The sequence below is a fragment of the Cucumis melo genome, chromosome 5 (genome assembly GCF_025177605.1).
Source record: "Cucumis melo cultivar AY chromosome 5, USDA_Cmelo_AY_1.0, whole genome shotgun sequence".
NCBI classification, from domain to species: Eukaryota; Viridiplantae; Streptophyta; class Magnoliopsida; order Cucurbitales; family Cucurbitaceae; genus Cucumis; species Cucumis melo.
The window spans coordinates 20334719-20349984 of record NC_066861.1 but is presented as its reverse complement, the minus strand read 5'-3'; the positions used below and the strand labels follow the sequence as shown (position 1 = coordinate 20349984).

At 35.7% G+C, this 15266-nt stretch overlaps 1 protein-coding gene across 1 annotated transcript; it reads left to right on the top strand.

Annotated features, from left to right (window-relative positions):
* The first annotated feature begins 419 nt into the window (after positions 1-419).
* Positions 420-14150, top strand: LOC103485959 (protease Do-like 10, mitochondrial). Its single transcript, XM_017044035.2, has 8 exons — positions 420-992; positions 1565-1810; positions 2326-2521; positions 2676-2935; positions 5101-5228; positions 5516-5719; positions 5967-6017; positions 13593-14150. The coding sequence occupies exons 1-8, from the start codon at positions 512-514 to the stop codon at positions 13830-13832; spliced, it is 1806 nt and encodes a 601-aa protein (XP_016899524.2). The 5' UTR covers positions 420-511; the 3' UTR covers positions 13833-14150.
* Positions 14151-15266: the final 1116 nt, after the last annotated feature.

The following is a 15266-nucleotide window of genomic DNA, read 5'->3' as shown; positions in this document are numbered from 1 at the left end:
ACTGGGTTAGGCCTTACTAACCTAGGTATTGCTCTCGCCTTCCTTTGAATCGGGTCATCCACACTAAGGAGCAATCCTCCTACCAACCAATTCCTTAGGCGTAATAGAAATTTCTATGGCTAATGCTTCATGTAAGGCTACTAAGTACTTCTACCTTCCCTCCTTAACTAGGTTATTACGCATAAAATTCATCATTCGTTTGGCTTCAACGCCTAACAACCTAGGAAGGAGAAACTTTAAAACATAAGTTAAGTGGACTTAGTGAGTGATGGATTTGAGAAAACCTTTCTGGAAAAAGCAACAAGATTTTGATAATAAATAATAATATAAACTCTTCTGATATTGATAGAGTTCAAAAGAATTTTGTTATAAGTACAAATATGAATGTGGGCTATATTTGCAAATTCCCTTAGGTACAAAATCGCAATTTTCTTCTCCCCCGCCTTTTGGTACAGAACCCGGAGACAGCCTCGGTCTCTCTTGTGAGAAGGAGGAAGAAGAAGCCATAGCCATGCTTGGTCCAACTCTCCGCACAGCTCGCAGGATCTCCTCTTCTTCTTCTTCTAAATCCCTTAAAGATCGTTATTTCCCGCTGGCCTCATCTCTTGCCGCTGCCATCAATATCAGAGCTAACGCTTTCCCTTACTTCTCACATTCTGCATCTCATTCCTCCTTAAACTCCCCCACACTCGATCATTGTTGCAACAATGGCGAGAGTCATCTGAACCAAGAACACCTTTGTAATGGGAATGACCCTTTGCCGTGCTCTTCTCATAAACCATTACTGATAACTCGTACGACCTCGAGGAGGCGAAGCATTCATGGTTTACAGCCTCATTTGAATAGCATTAAGTCGAAGACGTTTACCACTGATACATTTTCTGCGATTGAGCTCGCATTGGATTCCGTTGTCAAGGTTTTCACTGTTTCCTGTAGCCCCAACTACATTCTTCCATGGCAGAACAAGTCCCAGCGGGAAACTATGGGTTCCGGTTTGTGGCTTAATGTACATCATTTGTGGCTAGTTCGATTGATTGTGCTTTGTTTTATGACTTTAATCCTTTTGAATGTTGGAACTTCAGCGATTGTCTTACTATTCACTTCTGGCTGCTGTTGTGTTAGTTGTTAAAGCTTGAGAGTGCTTTGTTGTAAATTTTTGTTATTTGCTGGCATTCCAGTATTTATACTTCGGTTGTATGAGGAAAATTTAGTAACGAGTTCACAATGAATCTTTTCTACCTTTTTGCATAATGTTGTTGTGGCCATGATCATTGAATTGTTTTTGGATTTCATTTGTTGAGAAAATACATAAACAGTTACACTCACAGCCAAATGGGAAGATTCAAACTTTATTTATTAAAACTGAGTTGATAGTTGTTCTTTTTTATTGTTATGCATATGCAAATGTTATGCAGTTTTAATAGCGTTCATTTGACTAAGTATATTTTCATTTCCATTTATGCTTTAAGTTGACCCCAATGAAATATGTTGCCGTTCTCTCTAAGTGTTCTTACTTTTGTCCATATTTCTTGTGTCTATTATGAAAAAAAAAAAACAAATGTAGGATTCATCATATCTGGAAAAAAGATTCTTACAAATGCCCATGTCATCGCTGATCATACCTTTGTCCTAGTAAGGAAGCATGGTTCACCAACAAAGTATAGGGCAAAAGTTCAAGCTGTTGGTCACGAATGTGACCTGGCTATTCTTGTCGTTGACAATGAAGAATTCTGGGAAGACACCAACTGTTTGGAGTTCGGAGATATTCCTATCTTGCAAGAAACTGTGGCCGTTGTTGGTTATCCTCAGGGTATTGACTTCTACTATTGTCTCAATAAATTAAATATTTTGAAATGGTAATCAGTTTTATAAATTAACATCTTCATCTTTTGAAAATGCTTCTTCTCCAATTTATGCGCATTTGTTTTTATATGTTGAATGTTAATTTTGTTTGGTGTAAAGATTGTGTTAAATTTGATAATTTTCTGGCTATAATTTTTTAGATTCTTCTTATAGTTTTGTTTATCTGTTTTTGTTGTTAGTTTAAGGGACTAGGTTTCCTATTGTTACATGGGTCATAAGGTATCTCTTATAGTTTTGTTTATTTGGGACTAGGTTTCCTAGTATTACATGGGTCATAAGGTATCTTTTAAAACTAGGAGTTATGATCATCAATTCTTAATAATCTGTGTCTCTGTTTACTTGTAAATCATGACAAAATTCAAGGTAATTAAACCCAAACCATGCATCCCTTTTCTGCTGTTCATTTCCACGTGATGACATTATAAAGGTGGCCTTGACATCCAATTTTGGTTTTTATCGCAGGTGGGGATAACATCTCTGTAACCAAAGGTGTTGTTTCTAGGATTGAACTTACACAATATGTACATGGTGCATCCCAGTTGATGGCTATTCAAATTGACGCTGCTATAAATCCAGGAAATAGTGGTGGGCCAGCAATCATGGGCAATAAAGTTGCTGGAGTAGCTTTCCAAAACCTTTCTGGTGCAGAAAATATTGGGTGAGTGATGAGCTGGAAATTTTACTGGAATTAACAAAGTTGTGCTTCCATTGTGGAACATGATTGCAGGTTGGAAACTTAATCTTTTCTTGAACTTCTGAACTTAAACAATTTTTTGTTGCTTGGTTCTTTTCCTTGTAAATGGATCCCGTAGGTATATAATTCCTGTCCCTGTGATAAGGCATTTTATATCTGGTGTTGAAGAGAGTGGAAAATATGTTGGATTCTGTTCTCTTGGTTTGGCCTGCCAGATTACTGAAAATGTTCAGCTTCGAAACCACTTCAAGATGGGCCCCGAAATGACTGGAGTACTTGTGAACAAAATTAATCCCCTTTCAGATGCTTATGATATCATGAAAAAAGATGATATCATCCTTGCATTTGACGGGGAGCCTATTGCCAATGATGGAACAGGTATTCTATGTTCATTCCATAGTAGATTATCATTGCTATTACTATTCTTTTTTTTTTTTTTTCCGTCTCCTAATTTAGAACTTCTTCCATTTTCTCTTTGAGATAATCATGTGATATTTCTATTTTTTCATAAGGAAGTTGTTATATATGCTATAATAGGTAATGTAGGATATTAACCGATAGGGATTAACATCTTACTAAGTTTGTCACCGACAAAAACATGGGATGGTACAGGGTTGCTTAATTCAATGAAGAGACTCATTTCTATTTCAAAAAAAAAATTGTAACTAAACCAAAAGGCTCGCATTAATATATCGTCTATTATACCCTCGATACTCCTTTCCATGTATAGATTCAAATATTAATTTGACTCACCAAACCAAAATCCTAAGCTATTCATGTCAATTGAGAGGGGAAAATACCCCAGGAGCTTTAATCTATAATCCAGTAGTTCAGATTCATTTCGAATCATTACTAAACCCATAAGCTTAAGTGGTGATATTGGAGGGGCATTTAATTTTCTTCCCCCAATATATTAGAAGCCAAAAACATGAAAAGAAACCATAAGAAATCGGACTCCAAACTAGTTGATTGGAGAGCTGGAGTGTAATCAAAATTATTGGAAATCAAACAAGTGTTGGAAAGCGTGAGGAGTCGAAGACGAAACGAAAATGACATTGTGAAGCGTGAAAACAATGAGAAAGTGAGTTGAATTGAAAGTGGTCGGAACGGAATGAGTTTTATATTATAAATCAGACCTAAAACGTTCGATCCAAACATGAGTTTTGGATTACATGACATTGCAAACTCATCCCATTGTAGGCCACCAAACACTTCTTGCTCATCAACCTATATGTAGCCATAAAACATCAACAAAAGTCTGATTTAGACTTGTGGAAGTCGATCAATGGCAGGGGCAACTTACGGACTAAGTCTAGACACTTCAATGGAAGGACCAAGGAAGAACTAATAAGAAGGGGAAGAGGCCATAAATCAAAATATCATTGTTGCATCTTCATATGGACTTTTCCCTGTTTACGAACTCATTTGGGCATTAAAACAGAATTGGGCCACATCTAACAACTGGACCCAGTTTTTCTGCCTGGCATCAACAAAGTGGCGCAAATACTCTTCAAGCATGCAGTTGATGAGATGTTCAAGCTTGTCCCCAAGAAAGCAAACAGTTCTGTCCAGAATGTTCCAACCAACCTGCCATCTTTGTCGTTAAGGATGCATGTCGGAATCCCCCACAACTCCACTATATTGTTGAAGAACAAGTGAGCCGTTAGTTCAGCAGAACATAGGGATGAAGGTGGCATACTTCGAGAATTGGTCGATAATTACTAAGATTTCCTCGTTGTCACCTGCCTTAGACTTAGGTCTATTTCCACCAAATCTTACTTTATGTTTTTAATAGTTTTTTATTCTCTTAATCTACAATGCGCTAAGAATAATGACAAATTCAAAGTGAAAAATTCAATACATCAAAAGAAAAGAAAGAGAAGAAAAGAAAATGAAAGGGAAAAGAAGTTGGTTGCTCTGGTTGTTAAGGCTTTTATATCATCAACCAAAAAGTTAGAGGTTGAAATCTCAATGAAGATTTTTTTGGACTCAAAGGGTGCGTTTGGGGGAGGGAAAGAGTTATGGGGGAAAAGGATTATAATAATCCTAGGATTATGATAATCCTAGTGTTATGATAATATGTGTTTGGGGGAAAGAATATAAAAGGTAGTATTATAATAGTATGTGTTTGGGGGAGAGATTATGATAGTAGTGTTATAGTAATATGTGTTTGGGGGAAGGATTATGATTGTAGTAATCTAAAAAATAATAATAGAATTTAGATTGGGTTATTTAGGTAGGGTAATGTAGGGTTGTAAGAAAGTAAAAATAGGATAAGATAGGGTTATTTAGGGATTATGATTATTTATCATATTCCTTGGGCCAAACACGGTTTGGCCCAATTTCCTAATCCTTTTCCCTCTAAAACCCCACCCCAAACACGCCAAAAATGTTTGAAAAATGAGTAATATTTCATTTTTCTGAAGCTATTGTCTGCATTTCTTATAGTAATTGTAAAAGTAAGCTTTGATTGTCTCATTTTTCTAAAATGCTTGACTTTTATTTGCAATAATTCCTCCTATTGTAATTTACATACAATGCAGTATCTTTCCGAAACAGGGAGCGGATCACATTTGACCATTTGGTATCTATGAAGAAACCTAATGAAAAATCTGTGATCAAAATTCTAAGGAACGGTGAAGTTTGTGAGCTCAGTATCACCCTCCGACCTGTATGCTTTCTGAAACTCTCATATTCATTCTAGTTAATGATTTTCATTTATTAGCCAGTCTTATTTCCTCATAATCTCTTCCTGATGACTCAAAGCAATCCCATTATATAAAGCTCTAAAATACTAGTAACCCCACTCACATTTATTTTTGTGTATTAGAAGCAAAGGGAAGACGAGAGTTTCCCTGGAATCTCAACGAAATTCAACTCAAACTGATTTTCATTCCAACATATTGTTCTAAGCCATGCATGATAAATAATTATATAAATAAGTTAAATACTCTGCAGTTGCAACCCTTGGTACCAGTTCATCAGTTTGATAAGCTTCCTAGCTACTACATTTTTGCTGGTCTTGTCTTCATTCCACTTACCCAGCCTTACCTTCATGAGTATGGAGAAGATTGGTATAATACTTCACCTCGTCGCTTGTGCGAGAGGGCACTAAGGGAGTTACCAAAAAAGCCTGGCGAACAATTTGTCATCCTTTCACAGGTTTGCTTTCATTATTCTGAGGCATGCATTATAAATAAATAATTTATGTTCCGGGTTTACATTGATTTTATATGAAAGTATGATGTTACTTGGCAGTGAAACCTTTGAAATCATAACTCATTTCTTGTTTAAAAAAGAAAAGGGGAAAAAAGCATTATAGAAAATGCTGTCATCTGGGTTATTAACGACTAGACTGTTAAAGTTAAGATTTTTGATTCAAGTTAGTAATTTCTACTTATTTTCACAGGTGTTGATGGATGATATTAATGCAGGGTATGAGCGTCTTGCTGAGTTGCAGGTAAGACAACCATGCTCATAAGCATTCAGGATATATTACTATTGACATTAAAATCAATTAGATTATGCAATTCACATTATATTTGAAGTTTGTGGATGCAGTTTGTGCGTGTGCATGTTCGTGTATGTCATTGTTTTTAAACTTTTTTCTTTTCTAATATCCGTTAGTTATTGAGACTATGTCTCATGTTTTATCACTAGGTCAACCCATGATGGTTTCATTGTTTTTAAACTTCTAATGAGGTTTAAGGGTTATTGTTCGAAATAAGGGACTTTGTTGATAGTTTATAGCCCTGAGGGTATTTTAGTACTTACTTTACCCTATTTGTTTTTTCCTTTTTTGTATTAGGGCTTGCTAGATCCTATAAAGTTGTTGACTTTTGTAACTTTCATTGTGTGTGAAAATAATAAAAGAGACTCTCTATCGTGGTTTTTTCTTCCTATTCTTGAGTTTTCCATGTAAACCTTATGTCCTCTTTTCTACGGTTTAACATGGTATGAGAGTGTGGTGACAAAACCCTAGCTACCATTGGCGAGAACTAACCGGTGCAAGGTAGTTTTGCACTAGTCTTGCTTCAGCTACAGTCGTCGAAGTCACCTCTAGAACCATCGTCACTGTCAAAGTCCCTAGAGCCGTTGATTTTTACACTGCTGTTCAAGCCGCTTTTGATTGTTATCTCAAGTCCTTGCATATTCATTCAATTCTAGCGCTGCCACAACCCTTTGATGAAAACCCTAGCCGAAACACACACCATGAAATCGAGATTAATGAGTTGTTTGCCTACCAAAGAGGTAAATTCCGTGCGACAACAAGCTTCTTTCAACAACCAAGTCTTCCTCATCATGCGTCGTTTAGTTATGAACATCAAGGTTCTGTTGGTTTATCCCCGGTAGTGGTAGTACAACAGTTGGCTAATCTTTAGATAAGTTTTCAGCAACAAATCGCTGCTCTTGGGGCAGCCCTAGGTGCTTTTACAAACCTAAATTCCATTACAATGAATTTTGACATCCTTCTGATTTACCGATGTATCTAAAGAATCTCTACTCTTAACTACTACAAACTATTTGTCTGGCTCTATGTGAAACTTTTCCAGGCTTGTTGTAGAAGAAAAGTTGAATGGTCAGAATTATTTTTCCTGGTTGCAGTCCATTAAAATGGTTCTTGAGGGGCATCACAAGTTTGGGTATCTACCTAGTTAGATATCAAGAGCTAGACTAGGGGATCCTCATGAGCACATTTTTGAAAGGAGAAGACTTTCTACGTCGATCGTTGTTGATTAGTAGTATGGAACCTCGGATAGGGAAACTTGTTGATGTTACGACTACTCGAAATATCTTAGATGCAGTTTAAAAATTATAGTCTCGTCTTTACACTCTACGTAAACAGGCTCATAAGTGCAAATAGGGGATGATGGATGTTACTTCATACTTTAACAAATTGTCCCTAACCTGGTAGGAGATGGATCTGTGTCATGGAATTATCTAGGATTGTTTGCGTGGAGGTGTTTAGTATTCCAAGATTAAGGAAGTCGAATGTGTTTATGATTTCATAACTGGTTTCAACTCCAAGATCGATTTATTGCAAGGCCATATTTTGGGACAAAGGCTGCCTTATCTTATGGAAGTGTGTTTTGAGATGCGTATAGGGGAAGACAGAGTTAGTGCTATGAACATCATAACTGTATCTACTACTAATTTTGCTGCTTTTAGTGCGAAATTATCTGGTTTTGATAGTGACAAGAAAAATGGAAAACGGACTCTGATGTGTAAAAATTACAAGAAACCCTTGCATACGAAAGAACAGTGTTGGAAGTTGCATAGTAGACCACCAGATTGCAGAAGACGTCCTCCAAATGTCAAGCCTAACCCTGGTCCAGCTCTTATGAGTGAATTGGTGAGTGCTTCTACCCATAACCTCATATGAATTGTCGAAGTAACCCTGGTGTCTCTTCCCTTTGGGTCGTTATTCAATCAGGTACCTCTCAATCCTTAAGTTTCCTAAGCATAAATGGTAAGAAACTATAGAAACTTGATTCAGGGGCTACAAATCATTTGACTAGATCCTATAATAATTTTTTGTCATATCTTTTAAGCGTTGATAATAAAAAGATCCGGATTATAGATGGGTCCTTTGCTCCTATTGCAGGCAAGGCCGCAAGGGTCATATTTCCCCTTTGATGGTTTAACTTTACAAAATGTGTTGCATGTACCCAGAATATCTTATAATTTACTATCTATTAGTAAGATAACTGGAGATTTAAATTGTCAAATTTCCTTCTCACCGAATAATGTTTTGTTTCAGAACTTAAGTTCAAGGAAGACTACTAGCACTACCCGACACAATAAGGGACTTTTTCTCCCTGAAGATGATGCTCTCCCTAGGAATTGTTATAGGATTAGTTTGTTGTCTTTTTATTTTTCAACTTCAAAAAAAGATTGTATGTTTCGGCATTTTCGTCTTGATCTTCCAAATTTCTTATATATGAAATCTTTATTTCCTCATTTATTTAATTAAGTTGATGTTTCTTCTCTGTCTTGTGATGTGTGCATTCGTGCAAAAAAGCATAGTCACCTTTTCATCTCAACCTTCACCCCTTCACCCATACTTATAATGATGTTTGGTGTCCCCCAAGTATTACCACCTCTTCAAGGAAATGATGGTTTGTGACCTTTATTGATGATCATACCCATCTCACATGGGTTTGGCTCCTCAATAATAAATTTGAGGTTTCATCAATTTTTCAACAACTTTTACACTACTGTCGAGACTCAATTCAACACAAAAATTGTTATTCTTCGTAGTGATAATGGTTGGGTTCCGTAATAATACTCTTTGTGACTTTCTATCTTCTTATGGCATTGTCCATCAAAGCTCGTGTGTTTGTACCCCTCAACATAATGGGGTCGATGAAAGAAAAAATCGTCACTTCCTCGAGGTTGCAAGTTATCTCATGCTACTTTACTTCCATCGTACTTATGAGGGGATGTAGTTCTCACCGCAGCTTTTCTTATTAATCAATCTCGTGTCCTCCAACTCTACACCTCTCTTGAATGCTTCAAGGAGTCATACTCTACCACACAGCTTGTTCCTTGTATCCCTTTGTCCATAGTCATGGCCCTAACCAAACTAAGTTTACCCTTCGTGCTCAGAAATGTGTCTTCGTTGGGTATCCCTTTCACCAGCGGGGTTATAAATGCTTCCACCCTTCCCGAAAATACTTAATTTCTACGGATGTAACATTTCTTGAGAATCGACCTTTCTTCCTCATTGGATATCTTTAGGGGGAGAGTACAAGTGAAGAGAATAATTGGTCCACATCTTCAATCTCTATTGATCTTCCTAAACCCATCGTGATTGCCGATGACACCATCCTACCCACTGAATAAGTCCCTTGGATAACTTACTACAAGAAGAATATTAGAAAGGAAATGGTATCCCCTATTGCTCTGTCGTCTATGGTCTATGGATCTGAACCAAAACAAGCTCAAGGTACTACTGGCCCTGATAATACTAACTTGTGTGTTGATGATGATATTGTTGATTTGACTGAGAATGATAGAAGTGATATGTTAGTTCTAGAGAATAACAAGGTTGCAAAGCAGTGGTGAAACTTGATAGGAACACAAGAGGGTAAGATTCTTCCTCACGCTAGAAAAGGTAATCAAAAACCCATTACAGGTGAAGAATCAGACTAATAAGGGGAGTATGATATCTCTCTTGACATGTCCATTGCATTGAGAAAGGGCACCAAGTACCTCATCTATGCTTTCTGTCTTACAGGGCGTTCACTACTAGCCTTAATACAACAACAATATCGAAAAACATACATATGGCTATGGAAATTCCTGAGTGGAAGACTGTCGTCATGGAAGAAATGGGAGCTCTTGAAGAGAATAATACATGGGATCTTTGTGCTCTTCCTAAAGGGCATAAAATAGTCGGGTGCAAGTGGGTATTCACTCTGAAGTATAAATCAGATGAAACTCTAGATAGGTAGAAGGCTAGACTTATAGTGAAAGGGTTTATTCAAACTTATGGGATAGATTATTTTGAGACTTTCTCCCCTATAGCAAAGTTAAACATGATCCGAGTCCTTTCTGTTGCAGTTAATAAAGATTGACCTCTTCATCAACTTGAGGTGAAAAATGCATTTATGGATAGTTTATATGAGCCTTGCCCACCCCTAGTTTTTGAAGCTCAGTTTGATCATCAAGTATGTAAACTCAGGAAGTCTTTGTATGTTTAGAAACAATCTCTAGAGCATGCTTCGACAGGTTCACTACATTTGTTAAGGGTGTGTTTGGATTACCTTTTGTAGTGTTTAAATTTGAAAACAAAATCATTTTTCAAAAAAATTGAGGTGTTTGGTAACTTTTAAAAATGCATTTTTAGAAAATGAGATTGAAAAATAATCCATTTTAAAGAAAACACTCGAAACCAAATTTTGAGAAAATTATGTATATGAACACATAAAAAGATCTAACCAAACATGGAAATGTTTAAATTTTAAACTCAATTTAAAGAAAGTGTTTAAAAGAAAATGTATTGTTGAAGAACATTTTTTCCCTAGGTAATCCAAACGCACTCTAAGTCCAAATGTTTCACTCAGGGATACGCTGATCACACATTTACAATAAGATATTGAATCTAGGAAAATTGTTGTTCTAATTGTGTATGTAGATATTGTCTTCTCAGGAGATGATACGGCTGAGATCACTAGGTTGAAAAAGAAAATGGTTGACGAGTTTGAGATCAAAGATCTTGGGAATGTAAAATATTTTGGAATAGAGGTGGCAAGATCAGGGGAAGGTATCTCTCTCACTATGGCAATACATCCTTGACCTGTTAAAAGAAACAAGTATGACTGGACGTAGACCTGCTAATCCTCCGATTGAATTCAATGCGAAACTGGGAGATTTTGTTGACTGAAGTTCCTATTGATAAAGAGAGGTATCGGCATCTAGTGGGAAAGTTGATTTACTTATCTCAAACTAGACCAGATATTTCCTATATTGTGAGTGTTGTTAATTAGTTTATGCAAGTACCCTATGAAGAACATATGGAAGCTATGAATCAGATTTTGAGATATTTGAAAAGCTCTTTGGGTAAAGGTTTGATGTTCAAGAAAACTAACAGGAAATGTATTGAGGCTGATATAGACTCTGATTGGGTAGGATCAGTTATTAGCAAAAAACCTACCTCTAGGTATTGTACCTTTGTGTGGGTAACGTAGTTGCTCGAAGAAGTAAGATGCAAAGTGTTGTTGTTAGAAGCAGGGCTGAAGCTAAATAAAGAGATATGAGTTCGGATTCTGTAAAGAAATATGGTTCAAGAAAGTTTCGTTTAATCTTCACCAAAACTATGCTTTACCTATGATGAAGCTTTATTGTGACAATAAAGTGGCTATAAGCGTAGCAAATAATTTTGTACAACATGATAGAACAAAATATGTAGAGATTGACAAACACTAAATAAAAGAGAAACTGGACAATGGCAGTATCTGTATCTCATATATTTCATCTAATCAACAAGTGTTGATGTTCTCGGGGTTACTTAGGTCAAGGTGTCAGCAAGTTGGGTTTGATTGACAACAGTGTTGTTAAGGCCCTGCTAGGTGTCACAATCGTAACCCTTCAAACACGATTGTACGACACTTATTCTACTCGGTCAACAAGTCAACTGTTCAAAATTCGAAATCCACGGACAAATTCACGGTATGATGTAGTCTCCCTTCACGTTCTTGACAAAATGGTTTTATAAAATGTGAGAGAAAATAAATTGTTGAAAACATCATAAAAGAGCATTGAAGACTGTCAATTGCAAAAAAAAGTCTTGGTTTGCAAAGAGTGCGACAAGGTTCGGGCGGGGGTTTAACTACTAGGTACCCCTTATAGTACATATTGAGATTTATAACCTTGGCAAATTTGCATATGAAAATGCCGAAATGTCACACTATAGCTCGGCGACACTAAAATGAAAGAAATAGTCTAAGCAATGAAGAAAACATAAAGACAAGGTAAATTGGGGTATTTGGACATGCGGCCATAGGTAAACACGCCCTGGACAAGCATGTCCGTGACACTAGGCGCTCGCCTGAGGTGAGAGGCTAGGCAGGTAACGCCTTGCAAATACCCAAGGCAAGCACCTGCACTAAGGCGATTTTTGCACCTTTTAGACACCTTGAACATACGTTCAAGGCAACCAGACACTCGCCTTGTTCAATTGCTTAACTATTTTTAGAAAAAAACATTCTTATCCAATAGGATTAAAAGGAAGTATCGAAGTTTGTAAATGTAGAATTAACGTAAAATCAAAGAAAGGAAGGAAAATTGGAGAAAAAGAGTCAAAGTAGAAACAAAATCATTTTTATTTCTATATATTTTTTCAAATATTTTTTTCCTCGAGATTATTCGATTTAACCTCTTTCTAAGCTTGTGCATTTTTTATTTATTATTATTTATTATTTTATTAACCATAGCTCGCTTCAATCAGGCGACACCTTTTTGTCGCCTCTCGCCTTGAGGCGACTAAAAAGTTTTTCGTCTTAGTGTGTGTCTTGCCACTTTGAATTGATTGGGTTTTGTTGATAGTTTATAGTTACGATGGTATCTTAGTATTTTACTTTATGCTAAGTTTATTTCATATTTGTATCAAGGCTTGCTAGAGTCTATAAAATCGTCTTCTCTTGTAACTTTCATTGTGTGTGAAAATAATAAAAAACTCTCTTTCATGGTTTTTGCTCCCTGTTCTAGGGTTTTTCACGTAAACCTTGTGTTCTCTTTTCTACCCCCAACAGTTATAATAAAGGTATAGGTGGATTTTATCTCTATGAGGTTATGATGGATGATTGAGGAACTATTATTCAAAATATTGCTTTTACCTTTTGCTGCCCCTCCAATTCTATACTTCTCAGTTTTAATGGGCTTAAAATGGGCAGAATGTGCTGCTGAAGGGTTTGTCCTTTTTTTTTTTCCAATTTATCACTCACGTGTCCTTGGTGTGTCTTGTCATGTCTTGCCATGTTAGAAATAATAATTTTAATAATAATAATAAAAAATGGACATGCCAGCTCGATGTCCAACATTATGCCACTTTAAAAGTGTCAGTATTTTATAGCTTATCTTGTTAACCATCATGGATTGACCTAATGAATTAACGAAGAGGTTATAGGTTCAATCCATGGTGGTCACTGACCTAAGAATTAATTTCGTCCAAGTTTTCTTAACAACAAAAAATTGTTGGGTCATGAGGGTTGTCTCGTGAGATTAGTCGAGGTGTGTTTAAGCTAGTCTGGACACTTACTGATATCCAAAAAAAAAATGTATAGATAGCTTATCTCACTTGTAATTCTCTCATCAACTGATAATCTGAATGCTTTCGCAAACATGAAAAGAGAAATGCAGGGCTCATTTTGATTTATGAAAATGACCTGTGGAAAAAGTTTTATTCAATTGAGTTCAGTATGTTCACTGTTTCATTCTTTCTTCTACAATTGGATCTTTACTGGCTGTTAGCTAAAGATTACTGTATTCAAAGCTTCAATCTGCTGAACGTTTCATTCTTTCGCACGAGCAGGTTAAAAAAGTAAATGGAGTTGAAATTGATAACCTGAAACACTTGTGCCAACTTGTGGACAAAAGTGAAGATAGTGTAAGGTTTGACTTGGATGATGACAGGGTTATTGTGTTGAACTTTGAAATGGCTAAAATTGCAACTTCAAGGATTCTGAAGCGCCATCGAATACCGTCTGCATTGTCACATGATCTTATAGAAGATTTAAACTTTCACAACTCTGAATTGTCCTCATCCTCATAATACAATAGATTACTTCATTAGGAACTCTCTTCAATAGGTTTTCATGTTGAGATTTAATCACTCCATTAATTGTTCATTTGATTCTGCTGAATGGCCAATTTTTCTAAGATGGCAAATTGTTCAGAAAGGTAACTTAGCTTTAGTTGCCTGTAGTTTGATTCCTTCTTTTTCTTTTTGATACTTTTTTTGGCTCCAGATTTCTGTAGTTTTGATTCTTGAGAATTATTATTAATTTATTCTAGAGGGAAAGGGAAAAGTAGTTGTATTGTATACAGTAAGGTGGATCTGTACAATTGATTTTTTTATTTTTTTTTTCCATCCAGAGTTTTAATTCATTTTTCTTTTTAATTATCTTGCCTAGTGAGATGTTTCAGATGTGTTTGATGGAGGACAACCTTTTCTTGTTTCACCTTTGGAATAATATTTTTGGGCTAATCAAGTTTAACAAAGCCAAAGTTTTGAATGTTAACTTCATTAACTTCTGGACTTGGTTAAATTTTAAACATTTTGAAATATACGTAAAGAGATAACTATAATTAAATTAAAGTTTTTAAAATATAATAATGGGGTTTTCAAGTATAGCTAAATAAAGTGCAACATTAACAAAAAAAAAAAATACTAAACTTTTAGATTCTTAATTATTTATTGTCTAATATTATTGATAAAGTATAAAATTATTATATTTGTAAATGTTTCGAAGAATTTTATCATTTACAATAATTTCTTATAATAATTATCAAATGGTTTCGTAATTTGGTGGTACTACAACTTTTTCTTTTAAATAAAGCATGGGTACACCTTTTGTCCTTAGGGTTTAGTGGTCATGCATGTTTGATAATCAACATTTTAGTCTTCATGTTTGTAAAACTATTCTAGAGGGTCTCTAACTTAACCTTAAGCTAATAAATGTGTTGGACTTTTTAAATGCTTACGTGGATGCTACTAAACATGTTAATTATTTTTGTATTACTTGAAAAATAAAAACTTTTTTTTAAAAAAAAGTGTATTATTTCCTTCAGCCCCAAAAACTCCCATTTCTTCTACCATCGTCGTAACTCGTAAAAAAGAAAAGTGGTTTCTAGGGATTGTTTCAGCAATTGCCACAAGCTTTGTAAAAGAAAAAAAGATTAAGAAGTCCCATTGAATTGGGGGATGCAGAAACTAAAATAGAATAGTGAATCCCAAAAACAAAAGGGAACAAGAAAGAGGACTTGAAGGTTTGTAAATCAAATTAAATTTGAACGGTGTGTTTTGGATCATGGGAATGAAGAAACCATTAGGTTTTATGGTTCAATCAAAATTATTAGGTTATATCTTCAATCTGTCTTCGGTGGATTGAATTGGAAATTTGAAAACTATTTGTCGATGGTACAACTATAGGGAGAAGAAACCACAAGTGTTCATAGGGCCAAAGGATTGATGTTTCCTTTATTT

Coding starts and splice junctions, on each gene's coding strand:
- LOC103485959 (XM_017044035.2), top strand. CDS start 512: ATGCTTGGTCCAACTCTCCGCACAGCTCGCAGGATCTCCTCTTCTTCT. Junction 993..1,564: donor GCGGGAAACTATGGGTTCCG/GTTTGTGGCTTA, acceptor AAACAAATGTAG/GATTCATCATATCTGGAAAA. Junction 6,018..13,592: donor AGCGTCTTGCTGAGTTGCAG/GTAAGACAACCA, acceptor TCGCACGAGCAG/GTTAAAAAAGTAAATGGAGT.